The 25,892-nt window shown below is 36.9% G+C and overlaps 2 protein-coding genes across 7 annotated transcripts in view; both read right to left on the reverse strand.

Annotated features, from left to right (window-relative positions):
- Nucleotides 1-976: 976 nt before the first annotated feature.
- Nucleotides 977-5,425, reverse strand: LOC104895116 (uncharacterized). 2 transcript variants are annotated; one of them, XM_048637769.2, is made up of 5 exons: nt 5,082-5,425; nt 4,248-4,393; nt 3,946-4,012; nt 1,499-1,568; nt 977-1,410 (listed from the first exon to the last, which is right to left on the reverse strand). In XM_048637769.2, the coding sequence occupies exons 1-5, from the start codon at nt 5,299-5,301 to the stop codon at nt 1,299-1,301; spliced, it is 615 nt and encodes a 204-aa protein (XP_048493726.1). In that variant the 5' UTR covers nt 5,302-5,425; the 3' UTR covers nt 977-1,298. The 2 variants fall into 2 exon arrangements, with proteins under 2 accessions (XP_048493726.1, XP_010679835.2); XM_010681533.4 differs by having other exon boundaries at nt 4,248-4,423; nt 5,082-5,422.
- A 3,348-nt stretch (nt 5,426-8,773) lies between these two features.
- Nucleotides 8,774-25,892, reverse strand: part of LOC104895117 (ABC transporter D family member 1) — a 35,376-nt gene continuing 18,257 nt past the window's right edge. For 4 of the 5 annotated variants that reach the window (XM_010681538.3, XM_010681534.3, XM_010681536.3 and 1 more), the window contains 17 exons: nt 25,516-25,820; nt 25,315-25,414; nt 25,053-25,211; nt 23,953-24,052; nt 23,775-23,883; nt 20,042-20,132; nt 19,626-19,750; nt 19,387-19,536; nt 19,218-19,290; nt 17,429-17,609; nt 17,039-17,197; nt 15,891-16,049; nt 15,576-15,809; nt 14,729-14,889; nt 13,678-13,730; nt 13,476-13,554; nt 9,173-9,575 (listed from right to left, as the gene is read on the reverse strand). In XM_010681538.3, coding sequence (XP_010679840.2) covers nt 9,471-9,575; nt 13,476-13,554; nt 13,678-13,730; nt 14,729-14,889; nt 15,576-15,809; nt 15,891-16,049; nt 17,039-17,197; nt 17,429-17,609; nt 19,218-19,290; nt 19,387-19,536; nt 19,626-19,750; nt 20,042-20,132; nt 23,775-23,883; nt 23,953-24,052; nt 25,053-25,211; nt 25,315-25,414; nt 25,516-25,820 — 2,343 coding nt within the window. In that variant the 3' untranslated portion in view covers nt 9,173-9,470. Of the gene's footprint in view, nt 9,144-9,172; nt 9,576-13,475; nt 13,555-13,677; nt 13,731-14,728; nt 14,890-15,575; nt 15,810-15,890; nt 16,050-17,038; nt 17,198-17,428; nt 17,610-19,217; nt 19,291-19,386; nt 19,537-19,625; nt 19,751-20,041; nt 20,133-23,774; nt 23,884-23,952; nt 24,053-25,052; nt 25,212-25,314; nt 25,415-25,515; nt 25,821-25,892 lie in introns of those variants that run through there. The other variant, XM_010681537.3, reaches the window with a different exon arrangement.

Raw genomic sequence — 25,892 nt, forward strand, 5'->3', positions numbered from 1 at the left:
ATATGGTACAACTAATATAATTTTTTTTTCTTATTGTTATCCGTAACTTTCAAATGAGCAAAATTCGTACAATAGGGAGAATCTCAAATGAGCAGATAAGAAATCTTAGTTGTACCATGTACATGATTGATAATACACCCGTATAGGTGTGTGCACTTGTCCAGAATCGGATCGGAATCAGCTGGACTTGTTGATCAGAATCCAGGACTTTTCTGGACCGCGACCAGAAAAATCAGACCAGAATTTTTCGGTTCGGTCCGGTTTTGGGCCTGTTGAACTGAAATCTATTTTTTTTGAAAAAAACTTTTTTTATTTTATTTAAACTTTTTTATAAATTGGATATACTAAAAACTAATAATTTTAATAGCAATAATCATAAAGTATTAAATAGTAGGTTTTTAACTTTCTAACTTTTTACTTTTCTTTTAACATATATACTTTTTTTTTGCTAAAATAATATACATTCCGGTCCATGCGGTCCGGATTGGGGACCGAGGATCGAACCGAAATCTCATGTCCGGTCCAAATTCCGGATCGATCCTGGTCTTTCCACAGTCCTACACCCACGTGAACAATGAATGTTCTCCCTCAAACCCATTCATAACTGCGTAAGTTCAAATCATCAGCTACATCCAGATGCTCATTACTAATTTTATCTAGCATCCATATTAGTTAAAAGGTTGAGTTTGTCAACTCCAAAAACTTTTTGCAAATAGTAGGAGGTTGTTCCAAAATACTACACATTTGTACAAGGCATTCCTCGCTCAGTCTTCCTTGTTCATTTCGCCAATTACATCTACTTTATTGCACCTGCTTTTATACTCTAGATTGACTTCGGGTAAATGGTCGACGAATTCCCTATAGTGATTTGCCAAAGAAGTTAGATTTGATTACAGTACATGTAGGTTATAATATGCCAAAGGTCGAGGAATACTCACCTACATGCACTGTACTCCATTATTATCATAGAAGTATATAAAGAAAAGCATGTGTATATATCTAAACAACAGACAACTTTGGCAATTCGCCTGAGCATTTACAACGGACCAGAAGTTGGGAGGACCAAAATTTGCGACATAAGCTCCATTTAAGGAGCTTATTTCAATTCTGAACTGCAAATTTATACATCGGATAGTTCAGCACAAAACCATTGAGTCATTCCCCCTATATTACATGGCAGAGATGAACCTTGCATTTACGTAATATGAAATTAATGAAGGGAAAGGATACGAATCTAAAACATTTAGCAATTGTTAATGCAAATAATATCTGCTTTCCTGTCAATCAAAAAGACCATCTCACTTCGGACGCCTATAAAGTATATCATCAATACTTTCTTTGACGTAATTGCCCACTTTGCGCATGTTTCTAGCTACTCCAGATGCAACTAGGCCTGCATTTCTTGAAAATCTGCCACGTACAATCAATTGGCTAGCGTTAGTGTTTCTACCATATTATAGTTCTAACAGATGTAATAAATTGGAATATTGCAGCTTGCCTAGTAAGGAATTCCTCCCCTATAGGATGAGTAGTTTTAGGTGGTCGATGTTGAGGAAGCACATGATCATCTGTGGGGATAAAGAACACACCAGACAAGTTATTACAAAAAATTTGCAAGAAATATGTATGAAACTGCCAATCACAGATTAGCCTAATATAAGAAGTGAAATTGCCAGTCCTGCATAAAGGCTTGTAATATATGCAAGCATTTAAACCTTATTACCCCAATTTTGTTCTCCATTAATTATATTTTTTCAGAGGGAAGAAGCTTTGATGTCATTCTTCAACTAATAATTCATCTCATGTTGACGCATGACGTTGTTAAGTAGCTACAGTATCAGAGCCCAATGGCCAATAGTAAGAGAAAGCCAAACAAATTGACATAACAGCACACCATCAGGACTCAGTTCATAGAGAAGCAAAATTATATTGTGAATATCATATATCAACAGAACTCAATGGCTGTCCAGCATTAAGAACATCTAAGCCAGCAACTCACCTATACATGGTAGGCTGCGCCAACAAATTGCTTTCCTGCCTCTTTCTGCCAGCCTTTTGCTTCTCTCCCCCCAACCCCGGGTCAGCACCCTTGTTCCCTTTAAAATATTCTCACAGCTCATATACCTCTCCCTAATTTTTCCCTGGAAAGGTATGGGGAAGTCCTTCAGCTTAGCTTCTAACAAGCATGATAGAACTTTATATCGAGTCTGGCAGAACTTTATATCAAGTCTGGCAGCTGCCACAAAGCCAACTCCCCACCCACTATAATCCTGTTGCGGGCTTGCAGATGACATTTTCCAAGAAAACTTCAAAGAGAGGCTTGTGCGGGGCTTCAGACCAAAAGGTGGGACATTTGGCCCGGCCTGAGGTATGCAGGCTGGGCCAATCCTGATCAACTCTAACTACCCACTTTTTCATAGAAAGCTAATCCTTAGAACTTAGAATTAAAGAAACATACTGTCCACAGCGCAGGTGTGCAGAACAAAGAAAACATTTAATCATAATCATCATTAAAATCATCTCAACACACACGAAGAAGTTTAGGAGCAAAAACTTAATGGAACGAACATAGTTTGAGAGGAGCATGAAGAGAAGTTCAAGGGTATCCTACTATCCTTGTGGAGCCAACGAAGGCAACACAAAAAGTGGAGATGCATCAATATCTCATACCCAATTAGATATATTCAAGATGTTCACTTAGGATTGGTAACTGCAGCAGCAATAGTAAAAGAGTTTCTTAAATAGCCACAGAGAGCCAATTTTACGGATCAAAATGTCAATCATGAGTCATATAAAGTTCTGTGTTTTTCTCTCATCAATAGTTGAGTGAAACGGATAACTATAAAACTTTTGGACCAGAAGATGGTGAACAAAGAGATTTTGCCAGATTGGTTAAAACAGGGCAGACAGTTGGAGCCTTGAAGGTGCAAAGGAGCATCTGGATCACCCTCTCGGTTTCTCCCTCCTTTTGATGCTGCTTACTGACAGACTTCCAATAGATTGAGGAAACCCATCTTACTCTCGGCTATTTCCATATGGTTCTTAACTTCATTTCCTATCTACAGTCCTTAGCGAGGGAAGCCTAGAAAGTTAGGCTATGTCCATCACAAAGTTTAACTCACGCATTTATGAAAGAGCTCTTTGTCAAGCCCATCAACTACAGCTCTGAAAAATTCAACTTTAAGATAGAACTTCATGATTCCGTGACTATTTGACACTTTATCACTATAAAAGGCACTAATGTCACTAAGCTATTTCTACAATAAACTATTCTGGAGTTATATTTTAACTTAGTTGGTTCGAAAAGGCTACAAAAACAGACAGTTATAACAGAAAGCCAAATCCCTATTGCACGTAATCATCATATTACATTTATGCTGCACAAATTCAAGACATTCTGGCAATACAAAAGTATATAGCTACAACAAACTAATAAGCAACTATAAAGAAAATAGAAAAAGAAACTTCCACTATAAACAGGTGCCTATTGATTCAAGCTACAAGTCAACTAAATTTGGCAAAGAAGAATGACCAATATTTAGAGTTCCTTCATTAATTTAAGGCCACCATGCAGCATATAACACATTCCGTATTTGTGGGGTTCTGCTCGGCAAATGCACAAACGCACGCCCACCTTAAAGAGACTACTACTAGAGATGGCTGTAAGTTATCACAATATTATTTCTTTCTAGTTTTCTACAACTATCTAAAATATTCTTTGATATAAAACAGCAGAAATGGAAATCAGACAAGAGTTTTCTTTACTTCCATTTACCATACTTCATGCCGAGTGAATTAATTACATCTCCGTGCAAAGAAAAATGGAAATAATCATGCCACAAAACCTAGCAAGACAAGACAAGTAGCAGCATGTGTACCCATTCACCAGATCGAATGGATATTCAATTGATAACAGTATGAGGCAATGAGAAGAACTCATCTTACCTTCCTTGTTATGAGCATGGGCAGGGGCAGGGGCGTGTTGATCAGCAGGTCTCTTGTCAACCAAAAGCTGCAAAAAAAGTAAAACTCATTAGTATATTTGAAACCGAAAAACTCAAAAGAATGCCGAGTTTAATCATCCACAAAAACTGATTATCATTATGCACTAAAATCTAAAACGTCAGTACATTAACACGACCTGAACCAATGCCTATAACTATCCCACTAAATATCTTCTACGCATATAGTTTAGGCAGCTCACATCTTTCATACACTAATATGGAATAGAAAGGTAAGAAACCCACCTCAACACCAACACAAACTGGAAGCTCTGCACGTGGCTTTTGATCGCCAGTTGGAGTAGCATCTTTATTCTTATCCAGATATATAGAATAGCCAACACAAGCATACTTGAAATCCGTGAGACTCCGTCCTTCTTTAGAAGCTTCAACTTCAGATTCACTTACAATATAGTTAGGCACTGATCAAAACAAACAAGAGTCACATAATAGCAAAAGTCACTATCTCAAAAGGGTGCTAAATATAACTACAATAGCCCAAACAAAAATATGATGCCACTATATCAATAAGCCATTACCTAGCTAGACCCCCCAAATCACATTTATGCAGAAATTCAAACAATAAGACAAACAATTTGTAACAATCAAAACTTGCAATAATGTCTTCACATGAAAACAATTCTTCTCATAGAGAATATATTTAGGATAATATTTTGTCATCGGTATCGGATATCTTTTGTATAGATTTATCATCATATCAATGGAAACACTCCAAGATTACGGAGTTTTACACAACCTAACAATGAGAGAACTCGAAACAAGATCATCTTGATGCTCTAAAAGTGTACCCTATAAAGCGGCTATCCAATATCCAATACGGTCAATCATTAAACAGGCAGAAACATCATACTAATCTAGTAAATATCAAAGAACCCAATTAAAATCAAACCTCAAACCAACAAAAAGTACAACATATTCAAGAAATAACACCATAATAAGTGACTTAAATAGTAACATAAAAAACCAAAATGAAGCAAAATTGAAGCATCAATGAAACCCAGAAATTGAAAGAAAAGAACCCTAAAATAAAAAGGTGTCAATTGACATACAAGTTACAACCTTGTTGAAGAGAGCGAGTGAAGCCAACACAACGAGGATTATAGCCTTTGGATTTGAGGTGGGATGAAAAATAAAGGGTTCCTTTGCATGATTTCCCTTTTCTTCCTCGTTCAATTTCTGGGTTCTTTGATGCCATTTCCTTCACCTTTTCTTCTTCTCCTTGCTTTTCTCTCTTCATTTCCATGTCTCTCTTACTCTCTTCTTCTATCTCGCTCGACATGTTATATGTTGAATTGTGGTGTAATTTTTTCTGGGGACAGAGAATTCCGATCACACCTGATGAACATCAAGGATTTAAGTGGGAAGAAATGCTCAATGAGCCTTGAACAACTTGTTTAAACGATACGCTAGTTTTTGGCTCGAGCAATACGTCGGGTTATATTATCGATTCCAATTTTACTTCCTCGATCTCAAAATACAGTATATGTTTCCCTATTTTTACGGTAATTTATGCAAGTATAATCTAGGAGGGATAATAAAATAGTTTTATTTATTTGAATAAATGTTATATGGGAAAAGATAATTTTAGGAGAGAGAACGGAGAATAATTGGTGAAAGAACATTAATGGTAATATTTCGGTTGAATAAACAAAGGAAACAACAAAATTCAAGAAGCAAATAAATGATGGGAGACAATTTTTCTAGACAAATTATGAAAAAATGTGGAACTAAATATGGAAATGGAAACTATATTTTGGGACACCCAAAATGAAAATGAAAACTATATTTTGGGACACCCAAAATGAAAATGGGAACTGTTTTTATGTTCGAGTTGTGCCTCAAATTTCAGATAGTTATAAATTTATAATTTTCAATTATTAATATTTTACTTTAAAATTATGACACCAAACATTACTTGGTTTAATAGTTAGGATTTTAGTATATAAGTTTAAAGTTATGAGACTGAATTCTAAGACAAAGGCCAAAGCTTTATGTGTCATAGTTCCTTGTTTAGGAACGCCTTTTTATATATTAGTATAGATGGTTATTGTTCCCTTGCCATTCGAACAAAAAATATGTTTATTATAGGATTAATTGATTATAATAATATAATCTTTGACCGATTAATTTTTAATAAACCAACCTTTCAATTACTCCTCAATAATTCAACCTTATACCCTATTTATATCAAGTGAGTCAAAATAACCTATAAACATCTAAAACATTAACACTTTATATTAGAACTAGGGGCATGGAGGCAACGAAAGGGAAAAAGGGACGAGCGGGGAAATGTGGCTTACCAAACAGTTGGTCCTGTAAGTGACTGCCTAATTTTAACTTAAAATTAGGCACGGTCCAAGCTCAATATTAAGAGGAGAACATGCCACCAGTGACTAGTTTAATCTATTTAGATTCCATGTTAATCTATTTCGTGACTAGTTTAATCTATTCAATAAAGACATTCTTTGATCCATTCAGTAACTAGTTTAATCCGTTCGGTAAACTACCGAGTAATTTTTTTTTTAAATTATTTGTTGTAGTTCGATAATCAAGAAAAGAAGGAAGGAGAAGAGAAGAGATGACTACGATAGTGTTGGGTTAGAGTGAAATGTAATGGGCTTGTTAGAAAAAAAATCACTATTAAATTTGTCCGCATGCTCTAATAATATGTGATAATTAAAAGGTTGACTTATCAAAAATTAATCGGTAAAAATTCTATCACTAAAATAAATTATTCCTTAATTATATTTTCTATGTTTCCTTACTTTACTTACCCACACACCACCATCACTTTCCTCCTATTTTCCTTAGTCACCCGTAAAGATGGGAAAAGGAAAGAAAAGGACTCCTTGACTAAAATAGTTGGAACGCCTGAGAATGGAAGGTCAATTATGTTGGAACTCCGACAAAGTGTTTCATCTTGCCAAAAGAAAACATAAAAGCTGGTTTGATGCATAATTTTTTGTTTCTTCCAAGAAATGTTTGGTGGCTTTAAACAAATTAATTTTAAGAATACATTCAAATTGAGGCATTGAATAGATCCAAAGTCAAACAGTCTATAACTAAAATAGTTGAATCTTGAGTTTGCAAAAATTATTGGCCAAAGATCAAATTTGCATGATTGTCCAACTTTTAGGACTTAGGTAGAGGTGGGCATGGGTCGGGCCGGGCTTGTTCACGGGCTCGGCCCGCGGGCTTGGGTAAATGGTGACCGGGGCGGGGCTTGAATTTTTCAAAATTTGTCCACGGCCCGTGGATGGGGATCGTGCTTCCTGCAGGCCTAGCCCATGTTTGTGTTTTTTTTTGTATTTTTGATAGTTTTGGGCTAAAAACCAAAGGAAAGGAGCGTTCGGCCCGTGGGCCGGCCCACGCGGGCTCGTATCGGTGCGGGCCTGAAATAAAAGTTTTTGAACGTGACAGGTCTGTGGCCCACGTAGCGAACAACGGGCCGGGCCTTGAGCGGGATCCTACCGGGCCGGGCCGGTCCGGCCCATGCCCACCTCTACTTTTAGGCATAAGTATAGATTTCAAAAAAAAATATCTCGGCTAAGATTTTGTGAACCATGAGGAGTTTTGAAATAAAATAAATAGGAAAGTAAATTTTTGCAAAGATAAATTCGATTTCGAGACTCTGTTTACAATATATTTACCCATTATTTCTTTTCTAAATAGTTCAATTACCTATCAATGAACATACATATAATTTCGTATGACAAATTAACCTTGAGCAGTCGAGCTAGATGCACTCAAAACCAAATGTCATGATTGGTATTCAGTTACACAACAAATGAAAATTCATATACGATCGAAGTTATAGAATGTTTAATCAAAAAGCTTATAAAGCGTTTATATCTAATATAAACCTAGGAAATCCATTGAAGATATAAAGGAGGTCTTTTTACTAAATTATGTCTCGTCACATTGGACAAATTCATGACTGTACAAGATGAACTAAACATTTGCGTGTCACAATTTTAATCAACGCATGAACTTAAATGTAACGTAAAGTCTGTAATATATGTTTCCCCCTACCCCCCTAATGGTATTTTGTGATGATGAAACCTTCCTCCCACATACATCATACTGTCAAAGTTTGAGTTTACGCTCAAAGAGAAAAATGTTGAGTTTACGATCAAATGAGATCAAGATCCAACCAACTACGTTTCAGAATTTGCTAGATCCATCCAAGAAAAAATGTGGATCTGATTAGTTTGGTAATTAGAATAAAAATACAGCTAGATTGGTAGTTAGTGGCAAAAATGACAGCAATGCTAAACATGTTTGTAACAATGACGCTTAATAAAACTACTTTGGTAGTGAGTTATAAATGACGATCAATTAGCTAGTAAGATAGTTAGAAATAAATGACAATCAATTAGCTACTAAGATAGTTAGAAATAAATGATAGCCATGGTAATTAATTTTTAAAAGAAAGCTCGTATCGATGTCCATATTAATGAGAACCATTCCTATACATTTTTTTTTTTTGATTGGGAAATTAAGTCAGCCCAAATGCTAACCCCTACAAATAAGAACTACCAGAACATTGGCTGGTAGTGCATGCAAAGCATGCTAAGGAAATATAATACCCCAGCATAATGCTAGGGGGGTAAGGATCAACCCCTGACCTCAGAGATCAGAGAGGAGTGCTCTACCACATGAGCCAGCTCCTCATCCTTTATTCCTATACATTTTATGACTTATCATCACTATTCATTCGCTTTAGATGTGATATTGAGTGGAACTTAAAATGAAAAAAAATCACGTTTGCTGCTGAGTCTCATTGCCATGGTAATACGTTGGAGATTTTCCTTCATATTACAATCGATTTCATTAGCATCACCACCATGTAGTACCACCAACCAAACATGCTATAAATTGCTGAATTATGTACCTTAGATGCTGAACCATTCGGACGTAGCTTTTCATAGATCTACAAAATTCTAATGTGTGATACCGGATTCATTATTACATTGCTTTCAGATATGCTGCAATTGCATCCGAGCATTGCGCTCATCTATCATCAGGAGTACTCTCATCACTTTACTCGGCACAACCATGGAAAGGCAGCGAATTGGACGGCAACAGGCAAACTGAAGCACATAAGCACAAGGGAGACTCCTGGAAATTTATTGAACAGTTGCAATACATCAGAGTAATTTGTTAATTGCTTTATTAAGAACAGGAGAATAAATTGATTAAGTTTTCAGAGTAATACAATGAGAATGACATGTTAACTTGGATTTCTTGATATAGCCTGTACAATGAACTATTCTAATTCTATGTATTACATGACTCAATATTTCTATATGTGCAGTCTTATTCCCTTGAGCAAGGAAGTGAATATCTCTTCTGCGGCCAAATCAATACTCACCCTGAAATCTGAATATAACGATTAAATTCACCGCATTATTAAACTGTATGGCATACCATGGCATATCATCTACTTCAGGAATCCTTGGAGTATCCTTGCTTTATTTTGCGAAGCTCCCAGCTACCCTCTCCGTCAATCAGTCGCAATTCCAACACATGAAAAGGAATTAAAGCAGGGCGCTGTGACAAGGAAAAATATAATTAGAAGCAAAAAAAAAAAAAACCGACTTTGTTATTTCTCGCCCTATTTTTACTTCCTATCACCCTAAATACATATAAAAATACAGCCCTAAATATATCCATTCCATTCCCTTTTACCCTCTCTTTCCCCGCTTTACCCTCATCTTCCCTTACTCTAAAGGACCTCCCAGTCTCCCACCATTGTTGAATTGTTGCAGTTTGCCCCAAATCCAACCAATTCAAAATAGCCCAAAATCAGAAATTACCCAAAAGAATTGGATGATTTATTACCCAATAATTACCTAACAAATTACCCAATTAAATAAAAAATAAAAAAAAACCATGGGTGCTAGAGACAACCCAACTTGGGCCACCACTAAAGAAAGAAAGAGAGGAGCTGTCGGCGCCGGAAAACAATCTAAATCATCAAATTAACCTTTTCTTGAAAATAACCAATTTCTCTTTAACCTCAAATTACCTTCCCCCAATTTGTAGAAGACCAACCACATTATTTTTTGATTTCATTTTACCCAATTCAAAAGTAACCCAGAATCAGAAACCGCAGACCAGATGAAAAGGAGAAATTTGAAGAAAAGGAGATTATCGCTGGAGAACAACTCGCCGGAAGAACAATTCATTGTCGTCATCTATCGCTACGTCTGGAAATATCACTCCTAAGTCCTACCCATGGCCAGGCAAAAATCCTAGTCACCTGACCATAGGCTCGGGCGGGAACAAGCGCCTGGAACTTCCGCTTGGCCGTCGGTTGGCCCGGCCATCACAAGCACCTGAGGTGATTTGGAAAAAATCCAAATTTTATATTTTCACCTTTTTGCAGCAAAAAATTTTCTACTCCAGTGAGATCCTTAGGCGGTGTTCAAGATTCCGGTGTCCACGAACTATGATGGCGAGAGAATGAGGTGCAACTATGATGGGTAACTCTAATAGTGGTGAGAAGAAGAAAATATGGTGTGTAAAAAGAAATAAAGGGAAGATGAGGATATGGGGGAAAGCATCAGACTAGTAAAGGGATGAAAAGAGCGAATGAGAGTGGATGTATGAGAAAGGGAAAGGAAATAGATGGCTGTCACAATATGGGGTCTACAATTTTACATGGGGGTGGGGGGTATAAAAAGAAAATTAATACAGAGAAACAGTAAGGAAAATACAGGGCAGGATTTAGTCGTTGGCAAAACTGATGATTGGCTGACGACTCCATCACAAATGAGTTAAGCTATCTAGCTAAACTTCAGTCAACTAGCAAAGATGTGCTGATGTGAATGACTAGTATACCCTTATTTGCAAGCTATGATAGGTTTCTCTTATCTTTTGACTTCAAATTATTGGAAAAATTGATATGAATAACATCACCTTTACGCGGTCTTTTGGAAATAGTCCCACCTTTCAATTAACCGGTAATAATTCCAACTTCTAATTTTCTAAATATGTCTTCTCAAATGGTCCTTAACGTAGTTAACTTGTTAAGCAAGTTCAAAGAGCCACATGGCACGTCCTGATTGGTTCTCTAAAAAAATTTCACTCATTCAAAAAATTTAACCCTCCCACCCCCTACTCCCCTTCTCTCTCCTCTCTACGCAACCACTGTCCTTAGCACCACCACCTGAACTCTGAGCAGGTGATAGATATCCTAGACCAAAAACACCTTTACCTTATAAAAAACAACTTTCACCCTCTCTTTGACTCTGCTTTGTCTTCCCTAGTTGTATATATAACCTTCTTTTTTGCAATTATTTCACAAAATTGTGTCTAAATAGTGAATACTAGAGAATTGAGATCAAGTAGTTGGATTTTAGGAAAGAAATTATTTGATGCAGTTATTGTATATAACACAATTATCTTGTAGATCATGAGCAGTCTAGTTTTAAAAATCAACACCGTAATTCGTTTTAGTCGCTTTCTTGCCTCCAAATTGCTTTAGCAGTTGTCGACATGTTTCTCGAATTTCTCTTTGCAAATCGCGGTAGCCAGATTTGGAGGTTTCACGGGTTGATTGAATAATTATCATGTGATTTGTTGGTTGTTTGAAGATCTAAATAATCTAAGTTCTTCTTACCTTCTTTATTTATTACAGTTTGTTTTAACTTCACTATCATAATGATGGCAGTCTTAGTTGTTTCAACATAGCAGAGAGGATTGTAGACTGCTGATACTGAATTACTTGGGTAGGACATGTGGGGGTTACTGGGGACTACTGGATTAGTGGGAACTTAGGGGAGGAGGATAATTACTGGTGGTTATGGTGGTCTACGGTGTTGAAGGAGAGGTGGCAGGGACGGGGAGAGAGAAAATAATGCGGAAAATAATATTAACCTGTTCTTCAGGTCAGAGGTCACCAACTCACCATGGACCGGTTTGGTAAAACATCTCGTAGAGTTGGGATAATATTTAGTTAATTAAAAAAGTGGGACTATTTTAAGAAGACTAGGCAAAGGTGGGATTATTCTTACCAAATTTTCCTAAATTTTTTGTCAATTAACCTTTTCATCTCTCTACATCTCTTTCTTCCATTGCCTATTTCGAAGTTGGAAACGGAAATAAAAAAAAGAACTAATTCCTCCATATTGAATCTTCCTTTTAAACAAAATTTCGATTTCCTTGAGCTTTACTCAAAAATGAAAATTTGTCAAAAAGTATCATATTCCCAAACTGAAGATCTAACATCTAACTCCCAAAAATTTCTTTCATCTTACACTTTTCATGGAAGAAAATATCTCAAACCAACACTGTTCTATGAAAATCCCTACCAATCATAACATTTCTTCATCATTTTTTTTTTTTTTGACTCGACCATTTCTTCATCATTGATTATAGCTTTGAACAGATTCAAACATTTCAGCTGCGAAAATTCAAGAAATAATTTACCCACTCTACCAACAATTTTCAACCACCAATCGCAGAAAATTTGGAATTTCAGCTCTCTCCTCAATTTTTCTCTGGGATCTTTTTAATGAGGGAAGCATTTTTTTCCTCTTCAATATCTTGGGCAATAGCTTCTGTTTTTTTTACTATGCTTGAATTCTGAACTCTGAAACATAATGTCATTTTAGAAATATGGATGAGCCTTGAGGGCAACTTTGTAAGCATACTTCACTTTCAGTAGGCAAAAGTTCAGCCATATAGACCTTTTCAGCATATTTCCAACGAAGAAATGCACACAATTCCAGACCAAAAGATGTTAACTGAATTGGTTTTATTGCAAATCTTGAACACCAAGATTCTACATGACAATGGTTAACAGGTTAAGTTCCCTGTCACCTAAGGTAGCTAATTCCTTCATCACCTACATTTTTCCCACAAACATAACTTCTACAACCCCCCCCCCCTTCTCCAAACTCCTTTTCTATTTTAGGATGTGCAAAGCACAATGAACAGTACCAAAGCAATCTGTATTTCAAGGAAAATATGTCCTGACTCCTGATCGAGGAGTATAAGCTTATATCTATAACTGAAACACCAACCAGAGAGCCTTCAATTCACCTAAAAGAAGTGGACATATCAAGTCACATCAACATCAACATTGCTCAATGCCTACACTATAGGAAGGCTCATTCTAATTAATCTATGACCTAATACACAACTACCTCCCACTATTACACTTTGTAACAATACAAAGTGTACAGAGTTTAATGAGCTTTCTAATTTAGCCTATACCATGAAAGTTAAAAAAAAAAAAAAAAAGTGAGTCATTGACTCCACCAGAAATAAAAAAGGTCGCTTTAACAACCGTATTAAAAAAAAGTTGTCGCCTTAGAAGATGGTATATCAAAATCTGATGATATTCAGGAACTGCTGTATGTATAGATGTCACTGATCCAGGTCATTTAGAAAGAGAACATAATTACCAAGCCAAACGTAGATCTGGTTCAGTAGAACACATACCTGCGATGAAGTAACAACTGTAATGCCTAGATTAGAAGCGAGCTTATAGAGGTGCTCCTCCACATCAACACTTGTGGCACTGTCAGTGAGGAAGTGAGTAGGCCATAAACAATATATGTACACAACAAATTTATAATCAAACTTCATGTGGATAGAGTTAAAAATTATGGCAAATGTAAGGAGTGAAATCATCATTACATACTTGGTGCACTCATCAAGGATAGCAAATTTAGGCTTGTGGAAGAATAAGCGTGCCTTCAGCGACAAAAGAAGACATTTAGACAAGCAGAATACAAATTCCATAAAAAATTATATTCAGTCCCAAAGTAATATTCCCTTTTGACTTTCCTGTTCATCATGTCCCAAAATAATCTTCATCCTTTCTCTTTGACTTTAATGCAACAATCTGAAATTCTGAATATTGTTTCTTACTCCTCACTCCTTACTTTATCGCGCTAACCTTTTTTTATCTCTCTATCACAGCACTTTCTTAAGAACTGTTTTATTAACCTGACGGTGTGTTTGGGAAACCAAGTGCAATGAGGAAATATGGGTAAAATTGTACTTCTGTTTTAATTAGTTGGAATCTGTTTTTTCACAATTCCCAACAGAACTTTGACCATTGATATCTTTACTTTTTGAAACTTATTAGTAAAAGTTCAGAAATGTATAAATGTTGAATATACATATTGAGATGAACTTTAACAAGATCTTGCATGATAAAATATTTTTATATAAATTAGCAACAAATTGTTGCAACTGATTGAAAAGGGAAGTAAAAATTACTTAAAAGTAAATTCAGCAAATACATATACATTCTTTATAAATTTTGCCTCATTTGTTGAGCATAGTTTTCCATTCAAAAGAAAAATTATATCCGAAACTAGGTAATACTCCTATTTGCCATCAAAGGGAGGAGGGGACAAAGTGGAGCTTGGCCAACCCCGTCATCCATAAACTTTATAGAAGCTATTTACCATATCATTCTTACTGAGGCAACAACTAACAACGTAGCCTCCTTCCAAATAAATGAAAACTAAAGATTACCAAGATTCCTAAGATTTTACTTATCTAAAAATTTCGATAGTTTTAACTTTTATGTTTAGTTATTAACTTAGTAATTTCAAATCAGGATACTTTTCCAAAGACACTGAATCTCTGTGGGAAACCAAAGTCTGACGATTATTTTGGGACGAAGGGAGTATTTCTTAAGGCACTATTATTCTGAGTTTTTATGAAGATACAGAACTCACCATCCCTAATCTCTGCTGCTCTCCAAGAGAGAGGACATCTTCCCAGTTTAGAGCCGTGCCCAATCCACCTTCCCGCTCCAGTAGATAAATCAGCTTAACATTTTCTAGTATGGATTTGATTTCCATATCCAATACTTCTGAGGAAGTGCAAGAATGATGACCTGAAATCAACACAGACAAGATTCTTTAAGGCATTCTGCAACAAGTCAATTAAACATCACAGCCACCGACTGCTAGTATTTTTATTACAACTCGTAACAAGCAGCTAAATTTTGTCATCTGCAGCAAATCTGTATTCATAATAACACCTCATTTCCCCCCATTATACGATAATTGAACTCTTGAAAAGTGAAACATTAGCATAGTCAAAGGTTGAAATTGTGCGGAAGCAGAATTGCTCAATCCAGATGCTATGATTGAGGGATTAGACTTTATCAGGCTCAATGGGGGGATTGGGAAAACCACCACCCCAACCCCCAACATCACTACCCCCCCCCCCAACCCAAACAAAAGGAAAAGAAAGGAAGAAAAAAGAAAAGGTGAGCTTCTCATTCCACGAGAATTTTAACATTCTCTACCATAATAACATATCGAATTAGAGGAGATATAAGATCTCTTTTCTTAATATGCATGCTTGCAATAAGGAAAAAGATTAGGAGATAGCCAGACACTACAAGCATTCAATAACAGAATGTCACAAGCCTACGGAAGAATTAAAAGCGTGTGCGGTCTCATAATGGAATAGCAAATACGAAAGAAAAAAATTAGCAGGATTTTTAAACAGCTATTTTCAGAGACAAGGCTGGTTTGGAACGGATAGTTGACTAGTATACAAACAAGTGCATACCTCCATGCCTCAGTACTGCTCTTATCTCAGCTTCCTCACGTGATAGAGGATATATGACCTGATCTCTCAGGGTTCCTAAGCATGTATATGGTCGTTGTGGAACAACAAATATACCACAATCAAATTCAATTCCCTTTTCATAAAGTTGGCTTGGTTTGACAAGTCTTCCACTAACAATGGGCCAGATACCACGAAGGACTCTAAATACTGAACTTTTGCCACTCCCATTTGGACCTAAAAAAGACATGTTATCAGATATCGAACAAGTGAGTAACAATTCGAAAGTTCTAAGAAAGTACAGGGTGATCAACTAACCCGTAACAAGAACACTTTTTCCTGGTACAATCTCACAGGTCAATCGCCTCGCCAACAATTTCTGGGAAGGGGTGATTATGTCGACATCAGAAAATGAAATGCTGTCTTCAGAGTAAGCACTATTTCCCTCAGAAGCCAATGAAGTTTGAGTCAAATGATCTGCAGAAGCACTTAATTAGTTATGATCCGTACCTTCACAATCAATGCACTACCTCAACAAGGTTTTATTCAGGAATGACATCATATGACAACTATGTAGCTAGATTCGTTTGGGTCAAAAGACAGAGGGCAGAAAGAAAAAAAGGGACATCCAACACCGCATCATATGTAAGATGAGTGTTTAATTATTATTTTTACTAATGCAATAGATTAATGATCCTATAAGATCTAAAACCCCCCCCCCCCGGTCCAAAAAAAAACTCCTTGACACTAAACACACACAGGGTAGCTACTACGGTACCTGGAGGCAGAGTCGCCGATATTAATATCACATACTGATAGAAAAGAAATAAACGTGGCAGACCCAAACAATAAGAGAAGCTACTGTGGCCCTAAAGCCCACACACTAATTTGATGTGTCCGCATAACATAAAATAGCTACCGTGAAAGACTCAGCAATTACGTCGAAACATTCATTTTTGTCTCTTCACTCATTTCTTTTAAAAAAATGACTACACGGCAAACAGTTTGCTACCAAACAATGGAGAGGGACGACATTCAAGTTCTCCCACTTGCATGGATCCCAGTTCCCACCCTACTTCCTCTCTCTAGTTTGCTAACAAACTGTTGGCAATTTAGCCATACTCTACTTGTACCAAGTCATAATTTCCACATGCTAAGACTCTAGCTTAGGACAACAAGCATCAATCTGTCTTCCGAATCACTTCTATGGTACTAGTGACACGCAAATGTATTTGGCTATATCTAAAGTGCCTCCCGCAGAGAAGACAGGAATATTCAAGTATCATAAAGTCACAAAGAGGATTGTAATTGTATTTATATACATTGTCTCATAGCTTGTTAGTGACAAATATGGATCATATAGGCATATTTCATGTACGATTTAAGGATTGAACAGAGATCATTAACGAGAAGGCATCAATAACTCTACGCTATAATTTGTTAAAAAACGACTTCTATCTACTTACCAGATTGAGCAGCATCTAAGAACTCCTCTAACTCAAGAATTCGATTGATACCACCAGAAAGCTCAACGAACTTCTTATGCAGCTCAAGAATGTCACCAAAAGCTAAAAAGCTTTGAGAGACAACTGATGCCAAGAAGCGTAAAGCATGAGCAAGATCACCTGCAGGGGATAATTTTCAAACATCAGGTTAGCAAGATAATCTCTTTTATTTAGATGTTGTCAAACCTTGGAAATCAAATACGACAATTCCTTTACAGCAGTAATGGAAGCCCACTATAGGTGCAAAAATCAAAGCTAATGATTCCTAACAACATATAATAGACATTAATAAGATTTAATGCTATTAGATATTTCCTCAGAGTTAGCAAATGATACAAATTCCCACATCACCTTGTGTGGAAGTCAAAGATCGGTCTCCCTTAAGCTCCATGGCATATAATAAGCTCAATCCCCACGTGACATTATGTGGGAGCTGCTTGGTGACGAAATCATCAAGTATACCATAAAGCCATTTCTTCTTCATCAGAAGTAACGAGTGACTGAGAAGTTTCTCAAATTTTGATTCCACCATCTGCAAGCATCAGTTGGATCAAAAATCAGTAACAGAAACTCCTAACTACTGGTGTACATTTACCAGAACAAATACATAGCTCAAGTTTCAACATGACCTATATCATAGCAATGTTACCTAGATCAATGAGCAGTAGAGCGGGGGGGGGGGGGGGGGATTGAAGGATACTATCTGTCGACATAGGAATTGAGAGAGAGAGTTGTAAATTGTATTAGGAGGGTTAAGGTTAGAAGAGAAGCGATGCCTAGTTCATCTTTCAGTGTGAACACAAATGTTCATAGCAAGGGCAGTATTTATTGCAAAAAGTGGATAACGTCGTAAAAATTGGTAATGAAGAATAACTGACAAAGTGAAAGGCAATAGATTTATAGAAGTGCCCGAGTTGAAAGGTTATTATAGTTATGAGTCACTAGAACAAAAAATGGTTCATTACACAATCAGTTTAACAACAGAACTTTTGTTTAGGGAAGATGAAAAAGTAAGTAAATGAGAGTTGTTGCTAATAGTGTTTTTTGAGTACTTAAATTTTTTGAGAATGAGTGGGTCTGGCATGAACTTTAACTTACTCAACCGATCATAATTCACCTTGATCCATGCAAAGAAGTTACCATTACAGTTGGGACTACACAAGTTAACTGACAGTTGGGACCTTTAAAAGATAAGTAGACATAGTGAGACTGCTGACATTAAATTTTTCTATTAGAAGATTCTATCAAAGCCGCTAATACTAAATATTGGAGTTGATTTGATTTGGATCACTACAAGTCAAATTGAGTACATTATTTCTACTAGTCCAAATTGGTTTAGGTGATTTAGATAGGACTGTCATATACTCATATCCAACTAAATTTTTCCAAGTCACTTTGAGATGCTTGATATCTTGACTCGTGGAAAGGGAGGAATGCGATGACTGATCGTGTCACGTGGCAACAACAAATTTCGAGTAAATAATATTTTTTTTTCTTCTTCTCTCCTTGGTTTACATTTCCCTTCCTATGCTTGCAAAAGAAGCTTAGACATGTGCACATAGAACATGCAAGTAATGATCTTCCTCTTAGAAAGTTTACTTGCATATATTAGTGAGAGTTCAACATTATATATAATGAATAATCCCTTCATCCTCACACATGGGATTGGCATACAGATTTCAAATAGTTCTTAATTGTAGAAGTTAGAACAAAGATTTTAATGTGGATAAGAGTATAAAGAAAGAAAAAAGCAAGAAAAGCGTTGGGAATGAGAGAGGTAAAGATTGATAGAATCTAGATAAAAGGGAAAAGTCAATGTAAAGAGGATGTGTACAGCTCTTTTCCAGACACCCCATTAGGACAATTGAAGAAAGGATATTGTTTAAAAGAGTATAATAATCATGTGGTGCTACTTTTTTACAAACAAATGAAACAACTAATGCAAAAAACAATCTGTCAGCTTCGAATCTAAAAAAAAAATAAGAGAAAACCAGGTTTCAGCTCAAAATAAAAACTATTAGCCAATAAAGTCTTCTCAAATCTCATAGCTGTACCCGTTACCCAGCCAAAAACGGGGAACCTCTTGCTTCCCTTTTTCTAGCATGAGAAGAAAGAGGAAACAGAATTTGAAGTTACTCACCATCTTTTCCCGTGCACCCCCTCCAAAGAAAGCTACAGATTCTGCATGTGTGCGCAACCTCTCATGCATAAACCTAATTTGAGAGGAAGATAAGAAAGGCATGAAGTTTAAAAGATAGAATCTCAATACAGAGAGAAAGGAACAGTCTTGAATAATAACATGTAACAACCTGAAAGTTCCTTCGAGCTGTTGTTCTTGACTTACAAGATCACCAAAATCAGGAGTAACACTCCTCAAAAATCCAAGTCCAAGTAACATATATGCATATAAGATAGCAACACCTCTGCGACCAGTTAACAGCTTCATTCTCCAAGTGAACCTTTAAGCAATAATGAATTCCAGTAGGATCACATAGGGAAAGAGAAGAAAACAGGAACTCGGAATAAAATCGTAAGTATGAGTACTTACCAAAGAATGTCCACAGTTGGCTTAACCATTCCGGTGACAAGCCCTGATAAATCAGTGGTTAGCTTATCCAGATCATGTGTTATTCTCTGATCAGCATCTATGCTTTTGCTTGACATGTGAAAAACCTGTAGCCATTTTTAGAAAAAATTACTAACAGAATCTATTATGTTGAAGAACATATCAATCTTATTCATGGTGCCAAAATTTGTAAAGATCACCACGTCTCAGGAAATATTACATGCTTGCACTGAAGCACATCATAACAGTTTGGCATTACTTATCTTGAAAAGAGAACTCCGCTACCATCTTTTCTCAATAAAAGAATGTCATTATAATTATTTATGCATGTCATTAAAAATGTGCTCACAACACAAACACGAATAAGTGACAAAATTGTTGCTATGGAGCACGGGTACCTTATAGAACGCATTTTTTCTCAAGTAATTCTTGAGTAAATGTTGAGTCAAACGGATCCTGCATCCAAGAGCCAACCTTGCTGTCAAGTGCCTGAAACATGACAAATATCCAGATAGGAAATCAGTCACTTATGCTAGAATTTTCTTCAATAAACCAGATAACAAAGGTTAGCAAATCTGCATATTAGAGCATGCAGTCATACGAAAGCAACAGTACCACAATCTGACTGATTACAACTAGATATGCGAGACAATGTCTTCACGTTCATAACATTAATCTACTGATAGAATGATGAATTAGCCAATGAATAATGGATATTATGAAACAGCTATTGATACTTTGATAGATATAAAGTACATACTACATAGAACGTCAGCAGAAAGATATCTAACAACCTGTTTGGTTTGAAAAGACATGTCTAATGGGAAACATCCAATTGCAATGACAACTGAGTTGATGTAATGATCTCATTACGAAAATGTAAAATGCAGCAAATAATATCTCCTCAATAGTCCAAAGCACAGCAATCCCAGAAGCAACTATTGCCTTTTTTTGGTTGTTCAATTCAATATATCCCAGCTAGCTACATCTCTAGCACGGCATCCATGTTTTTGTGTTGAAAATAAGTTCGAATAAGGGATTTCAAAGTGCTAAAAACATAGCATAATATTTGGTTTGTTTCCTAGTTTCTGGTATCAGATTAAGAATCAACCCCATAAGTTCAAAATTAGAATTCCTACAACTCAATACCTGAGACCAAGTGCTAGTTTCTAGAATGTATAAGGGGGTGTTTTGGCTCAACCATATTCAGAATCAGATATGAGTTTGAAATGAACTTATCCCATGCTTGATGTTTCTTTCACAGCGTTTTGAAAATTTAACATCACGGGGGGCCACCATCATCAGACTCATGCCTTGGGGGGGGGGGGGGGGGGGGGGAGGGTTGGCTTCTACCAAGCCCATACCTCCGAATCATAGATAACAAAAAAAAAAACACCCACAAACCACTCACGTCTGACCCTGACCACTCGAACAAGCACCACCAACTAGGTCTGTGTAAAGACCGGGGTCGGACTGGATCGGATCAGACCGGAATTTGGAACGAACCGGACCTAAAATTCCGTTCCGTTCCTCGGTCCACAGAAAATCCCGCTTTTCGGGTTTCCGGTCCGGTCCGGTGGACTGGAATTTCTGATTTTTAAGTAAAAAAAAAAAAGTTAATATATTAAAAAAGTTTACAAGTTAGAAAGTCAAAACCTACTACTTCATAACCTTTAGGAATATTGTTATTAAAAAAAATTTAAATTTTAATGTATCTAATTTATAAATATGTTTAAATCAAATAAAAAAGTTTTTTTAAAACAAAAATATCGATTTCGGTCCAACAGGTCCAAAACCGGACCAGACCGGAAGAATTCTGGTCCAAGTCTAAAAAATTTCCAGATTCTGGTCCAGCTGGTTCCGGTCCGGTCCGGTCCTGGACCGGTGAACCTTGCCATCAATTTCTGTCCCAGTATGTTCGCTTAGTGCAACTCTCCTACGTCCTACCATCTTCTTGGTAAACGGCTTACTTCTAGTCACCCTTCTCTCTGTTTTCCTCAACAATCTCCCCCACTTTCTCTATCGTGTTGAAGATTACCATTGATGGTTTGAGATGAGATTCAGCTACCATTCGAAGGAAAAAAAGAGAGTAGCCACAAGACAGAGCGAAGAGGAAAAGGAGCTGCATAGAAATTGCTCGGCAGTCTTTGTTGCCTGTTTTTCAGCAGTGTCCAGCGCCTACTTCTACCAACAAAGAGGGACAAGGGGAACACCGCCTGCATAAGAAGCCTAACCGTGGCTTCTGAAGATATTTCTAAGAGGTTTCAACAAGGTTGGTGGTAAGAAATAGGTTTGAGACAGCAGCTTTGTTTGAAAACTCCAGGTGTTACGGACTTGCAACTGGAGAAAAGAAAGGTTGGAGAGAGAAAAAGTGCTTTTTTGGGGGGGTCAAGATGAGTGGTTACACTTGTAAAAGCAAACACCTGGTTTGAGGTATGGGTTTCTAGGCATATTGCTCATCGCAAACGTCATACCGGATTGTGAACCAAACAACCCCAAATTTCTCACGTCCACATACCAACTCCATTTTTTCTCTTCCTCCTCCTCTCAGGGGGACTCTCCTGTCTCCTCCACTGCCACCTAAATCTCCCTGTCTCCCTTCATGTCTCTCTCCCACAGTCCTACTCACCTACCATCATCTTTCTCACCTCCCCATCCCCTGCCACCCTATCGTCTCTCCTCTTTGAGTTCCCCATCCCATACTACCTGCAACTCCTCATCCAGCTATCCTGCACCCCCTGGTCCCCACTAACCACATCCTCCCTCTCCTTGATTTTCAAAATTGGATGCTAAAAAGACCACCTTTGATTTTTCTCACTCCGTTTGCACATCTAGGATTGTGCTGGAAGGCCATCCATAATATAGATCGAAGTGAATTGACGAGCAATATCCATAATATAGATCGAAGTGAATTGATGAGCAATATTCAATGTGAAACCGCTGATTATTGGCAGCGGCTGGGGACTTGCAAGAAGGTGGAGGGCCAGCAATTTTAGGAACGAGGAGCAAACAAGCAGAATGGTGGTGTTTTCCGTGTGGTGGTGATGCTGGGGTTTTGTTCTATGTTGGACTGCTGGTTGTGGCAGTGCTGAAAATGATTCATGCGATAACAGTCATCTTACTGGTTATGGAGGGAAAATCTCTTTTCGTTTTGGGTTGATAGTCTGAGGACGAATGGAAACCTCCCCCCTCCAGAGGTTTCAAGACGTGTCACAAATTCACAAGTAAAAAGATGTAATTACATGAACCAAAAATGTGATCAAAACAACCCCACATTGACATAAACATGTAGAAATAAAGTCCTTAATTTGTACATCTTCTTGCAACACACTCTCCCATAGCATAAGGAATGTAAATGGAGTTAAATAGTAATGATGTATCCTTCTGTGATAATGCCCTTATAAGAAAGTAGCTCCCCGATTGTTTGATATAGTATGGGCCTATGGGTAGATTCCACAATTTAAAGTTTACAATTTCTTCTAACGTAAGACCAACTTTAGTCTTTATCATAATATATGTGGGTTATATATAAACTACATAATTAATTAGACGCACTCTAACCATTAACCAAAACAGTCTGAACACTTTCCTATTCCAGCTTTCTCAGAATAATTTATAGTTTAGACACTTTTATATTTGGCATTGTTCCAAATCGGATACAATTTGTCATTCTACATAAGACCTAGTGAATATCCATCATTGAATATGATTTAGGGTCCGTTTGATTCAACTTATTTTGTCTTATCTGATCTGAACTTATCTTATCTTATCTTATCTTAAATGAGTTAAGATAAGTTGAACCATTATCTTATCTTATTTGAACTTATCTTATCTTATCTTATCTTATCTTAAATGAGTTAAGATAAGTTGAACCATTATCTTATCTTATCTTATCTGAACTCATCTTATCTTATCTTTTTTGAAATTAGTTAAAATAAGTTACATAGCCTTAGTTACGAGTTATCTAGGGAAAAAGGCACTTTTGTCCGGCAGCTCACGAATGGTTCTCATGAAACTTTCAGAAGAAACAGAAAAGGCTAAAAGTGCAACCTCTGAAATCCAAACACCAAAGACTGGGAACATTAATGCAATAAAGTTGGTACCAGTTTGTGGAATACTAAAGAATATGACCTTATAGAAGGAGCAATGAAAGAAGAAGCACCACTTTGTAAAACGCTGACCCCAATTAAACGAATAAAGGCTGCCTTATCCTGCTCCAGAACATATTTCACAGTTGTCCCTGAGGAAAACATTGCAATTTAGTAATAATATTGGTATAATCAATAGAACTGAAAAGAAGGTCACTTACCATTCAGAGAAGCAATACGATCTGAAACCCATGTTCTTGAGACAACCAAGAATGCAACTGCAAGTAACTGTGCTCCTTGCTTATCAAACACAGTAGGTACCTGGAAAAGAAAACACGTGCCTGATATTCAACTATGTTCCTTATCACATTTCTTTGGCTAAAGGGCTGGGCCTTTTAGTACACAGTGAAAACACAAATAGTGTTTGTTCAATCAACCATGATTTTACATCTTCCCGGCCACCAGAATTTAGTAGGACTTCCTCCTCAAAAACAAAGCAACAATCAAAGAAACTTGAATAGACTTCAATTTTGCAGAAAAGCAGTAAATTAGTAATCAATACAGGAGTGCAAAACTTGATGACTTGATCCATTACTATAATAAGATATGTATACTGCATGAAATCAGTTTGAAAATCTATTCGTATGGTGCTTAAAAGTGCCTGACTGAAAGAAAGATAAGTTATCCAAACTGCACATTCTTAACCCTCAAAAATATTATCATGAGATCTAGAGCATACACACACAAAAAAAGGTAAAGGCTAATCTATTAATCGCACAGCAACATAGTTTACAGGGAAGACCACAGCATAGAAAATAAACGATGCACCTCGCAACAGTATTCACAACCATCTTCATCAAAATACGATCCTCTCTATGTAATATTCAGTGAAGCTCATTTCTCACGTATCAAGCTTATCGACATTCCAGCCTTTGTCTTATATGAAGCTTATTAATCTTCAAAGCTTTACCATATGAGCTTATCTATGTTTAGTTACAGTTATAGCACCTTCATCATAATAACCCTATCAAATAGGCATCTTAATATCCTGTTCTCCTTCCCCACCCGCCATCCAAACCAAAATCATGAGTTCGGCTTACTGGAACCTTTCACTCATGCAGGCAGAAAAATCCGTCCTACATCAATTACTATAATCACAGCATATACATTGGAGCATATACTGCCAGCCAAAAAATTCAAAGCAGATCACAAAAGCATTTCAATCCAATTTTAGTTCCGTTTTGAATAATTAAATGGCACAATTTTAGAAAATGAATTCATTGGATGAAGGAAGAAGGTTCTTTAGCTACCAAAAACTCACCAATATCCTAAACATATTTGCAACTCTTAATGGCAACATCCTTGGAGATATTTGGACTTGTGGAACAAGAGGCAAACTCAAAGCTCGATTTACAGTAGGTGACGCTCTCAAGATCTCTGAGATATACGCTTCAGAGTTTGATCTCGATATAGTAGAGCTCTGAAAGAGAAAACATGCATAACTTATGAAAAGGAGAAATAAGACGCACATCTAGAGGGGTGGAGACAAGAAACAAGAAGAAAGGGTTTCAAAAATTTTAAACCTTCTTAACAGGAGCAAATGCTTGTTGTACAGTCATTGCATCATTTTGGCGGTTAGACCCTAAAGGCATATTCATGTCCAATGCATTCTCATCATCATCCCTGTAACTTAACAAAAACAACCTTCAAGTAAGCAATTTTGCGATCCATATCAAGAATTATATACTATTAGTATTCTTCAATTTTAACACGACCAAGATGACCTTTTGTAGTGAATGCTCCATCCTCCTTCACCATCCAAAGACAACACTACATCATGAAATGCAACTAATGCAGGACGATGTGATATGGTGATGCATGAAGTTCCCATAGCCCGGACCTTAGAACAAAAGCGCTCTTCCATATCTGTTGTCACAGCACTGGTACACTCATCAAGAATCGCAAACTTCGGCTTGTGATAAAACAATCTTGCCATTCCTAGTCGTTGCTGCTCTCCCAAAGAAAGTTCCTCACCCCAATTGACCTCTGTGTCCGGAGGATACCGATCAAGTAAATACTCTAGGTCAACCTAGAGTAACGAACCAAAAAAAACAACGAAACAGAGTCAGGTGGGTCAAACTCAACGAATAAACAACGTGAT

This window comes from Beta vulgaris, chromosome 6 (assembly GCF_026745355.1).
Source record: "Beta vulgaris subsp. vulgaris cultivar EL10 chromosome 6, EL10.2, whole genome shotgun sequence".
NCBI lineage: Eukaryota > Viridiplantae > Streptophyta > Magnoliopsida > Caryophyllales > Amaranthaceae > Beta > Beta vulgaris.

Excerpts from the sequence above, each read along its gene's own strand:
- LOC104895116 (XM_010681533.4), bottom strand. The coding sequence starts at position 5,301 with ATGTCGAGCGAGATAGAAGAAGAGAGTAAGAGAGACATGGAAATGAAG. Across the intron at positions 4,013-4,247 it reads CAGTTTGTGTTGGTGTTGAG|CTTTTGGTTGACAAGAGACC; the intron begins GTGGGTTTCTTA and ends CTTTTTTTGCAG. Across the intron at positions 1,569-3,945 it reads CCATGCTCATAACAAGGAAG|ATGATCATGTGCTTCCTCAA; the intron begins GTAAGATGAGTT and ends TTATCCCCACAG.